The sequence below is a fragment of the Grampus griseus genome (genome assembly GCF_964374135.1).
Source record: "Grampus griseus genome assembly, chromosome: X".
NCBI lineage: Eukaryota > Metazoa > Chordata > Mammalia > Artiodactyla > Delphinidae > Grampus > Grampus griseus.
In genome coordinates, this window is record NC_138999.1 from 112,258,108 (window position 1) to 112,260,967 (window position 2,860).

At 43.5% G+C, this 2,860-nt stretch overlaps 1 protein-coding gene across 1 annotated transcript; it reads right to left on the bottom strand.

Annotated features, from left to right (window-relative positions):
• Positions 1-1,631: 1,631 nt before the first annotated feature.
• LOC309839689 (olfactory receptor 5AR1-like) lies at positions 1,632-2,552 on the bottom strand (the record flags this gene model as incomplete). The annotated part of the gene is given in 2 exon segments (XM_082681568.1): positions 1,632-2,342; positions 2,346-2,552. Coding segments are annotated over 2 exon segments (918 nt in total).
• Between the last annotated feature and the right edge of the window lie 308 nt (positions 2,553-2,860).

Here is a 2,860-nt window from a genome sequence, read left to right on the forward strand (position 1 = left end):
GTTAGTTGGGAGTGAATTTCAACTCTGCTAATGTTTTTTGAGCCTTTACCGGGTACCAAAGTTTAGGCTAGACTTTGGGTGGAAGATAAAAAAAAATTAACCAAATATGGCTCCATCTTTACAAAAGTGTTTCAACATAGGTGAGCAAAACAGAAATTCTGAAAAATGCACAGAGTATTTTATAAGGCCAAGCATCATAATGGTAAAATAGAGGTGCAAAGTACCATGGGAAAACTGTATGAATACTCACTTCCATCTGAAATGTCATGAAAAGTTATCTGGAAATGAAGATTGGATTTAAGTTTGGACTTTAAAAATGAATAGGACTTGGACGAGCAGGACCTGAAGATCTTCACATGCCAAATTTAGAAGTTTGGCTGAGTACTGCTCTCTTTAAGATTTATCCCTGTAGGGCTTCCCTGGTGGCGCAGTGGCTGAGAGTTCACCTGCCGATGCAGGGGGCACGAGTTCGTGCCCCGGTCCGGGAAGATCCCACATGCCGCGGAGCGGCTGGGCCCATGAGCCATGGCCGCTGAGCCTGCGCGTCCGGAGCCTGTGCTCCGCAACGGGAGAGGCCACAATGGTGACAGGCCCGCGTACCGCAAAAGAGACATGGCCAATTTAGTCTAAAGAAGCATCAGAACTTTTTTCTTTCCTCTCCTTCTCCACAGTTAGGAGGGAGGATGCTTCTTCCAAAACCCTAGTGCTTCTATACGCATCACCCTTGTCCCTCCCATCTCTCCATGAAGAGAGAAGGCTGGAAAGCACCTAACAAATGTACTGATGGTTGCAAAACCTCTTATTTTGATCTTAGCTTCCAAAAACCATCAAAATAAAATGTGCTTTTGGGGGTTTCCCTGGTGGCGCAGTGGTAGAGAGTCCACCTGCCGATGCAGGGGACACGGGTTCGTGCCCCGGTCCGGGAAGATCCCACATGCCGCGGAGCGGCTGGGCCCATGAGCCATGGCCGCTGAGCCTGCGCGTCCGGAGCCTGTGCTCCGCAACGGGAGAGGCCACAACAGTGAGAGGCCCGCGTACCACAAAAAATAAGAAGATTTATCCCTGTAAATCTCAATAATTGCACATGTGAATTCATATATAGACTTACATTTTACAGCTTCACTGTGGCAGATATCATAGAGCATTTGGAAAACACACATCTAGGAATATTCTGAGTCCTTATGAAAGATATGGATTTAACTTAATTCAGCCTAAGGGATATCAAGGAAATCCTGTATATAAGTACATGAGTGGTAAAGCAAAGGAATTAATGTTCTCTTCTATAACTTATAGTCAAATTACATTGTTTTCTAACCTTGTTATCTTGGAATTAACTCATGACTAGTGTTATACTCGTTCACAACTCAGACTGACATATTCATACCCACATACATTATTTCCTCTTCTTAAAGTATTTCTTATTAGTTGTTTCAGAAAATACACATCATTTTGTCCATATAATTTCTTCCTATCATACTGCTGTTTATCTAAGCATCTACACCTAAACACTTAGCCAGAGCAATTCAATTATTCTTAAAAGGCTTTATTCGCAGGTAAGGAAAACACTGTGAATAGAACTGTGAGCAAGTCTTCATAGAATATATTACATTTTGGAGACACAGAATGGGGGATTAGGGACTTTTCTTCAATATTTTCTGTAGAGCAACTTTCACTTCCTGGTTTCTCAAACTATAGATGAGAGGATTTGACACTGGGATCACCATTGCATAAAACACTGAGACCATCTGATTTCCTGCCTGGGATCCACGTTGAGAGGGCTGAAAGTAGGTGTACATAGTTGTTCCATAGTATAGGCCAACAGCAGTCAAGTGGGAAGCACAGGTAGAGAAAGCTTTTTGCCTGCCAGAAGCTGAGGGAATTCTCAGGATAGTCATGAGGACAGACAGGTAGGAGACAAGGATTACCATAATGGAGGTGAACAGGGTGAATCCTCCGCAGCCAACAATCAAGATCTGGGTGACCCAGTGGTCTGAGCAAGCCAGTGCTGACAGTAGAGGGATGTCACAGAAGTGAGGAAGGACATGTGGTTGACAGAACGATAGTTGTGTGATGGAAGTTGTCACAGAAACCATGTTAACTAATCCACCAAGGTAGCATCCTGCTACCAATTTGAGACGACGGACTCTAGACATGGTGATGTGGTAGAGCAGTGGGTGACAAATGGCAGTATAGAAGTCACAGGCCATGGAAGCCAAAATGTTGCATTCAGCGGAGGCAAAGATTATGAACAAGCCCATTTGAGTCACACATCCAAGGAAAGAAACAGCCTGCAACTTAGATAACAAATTTGCTAAAGTCTCTGGGATCGTGACAGAAGAAAACTAGACATCAAGAAAGGACAGATTAGAGAGGAAAAAATACATGGGGGTGTGGAGGCAGGGACTGACTCTCATCAGGACTACCAGGCCTAGATTCCCCAACACAGTGACAATATAAACAATAAGGAAGACTCCAAATAGCAGGACCCCAAGCTGAGGGTTCTCTGTCATGCCCAGAAGGATGAGGTCAGTCACTGTAGATGAATTCTCCATCAACACAAGCTGGGTATTATGCTTGATGAGGTAAGAATGCTTTTGACATGCTTTAAGTGAGGAAATAACAGAAAACTGGATGATACGGGTAAAACAGTCCCACTCAAAACACATGAATCCACAGCACTCTCCAACCCTTCCCTGCATCTACAATCTCACTTTAAACATCTTCCCAAATAGTATCACTATTTCCCAAGCATAACATTGGGAAAGTAACGATAGGAGAAAAAAGGGGAAGGAAAATGAGGTAAAGAAAATTCAGAAAGCAAAAGGAACACAGAAGTAAGAAAGTAAAGGCCTAGGATGCA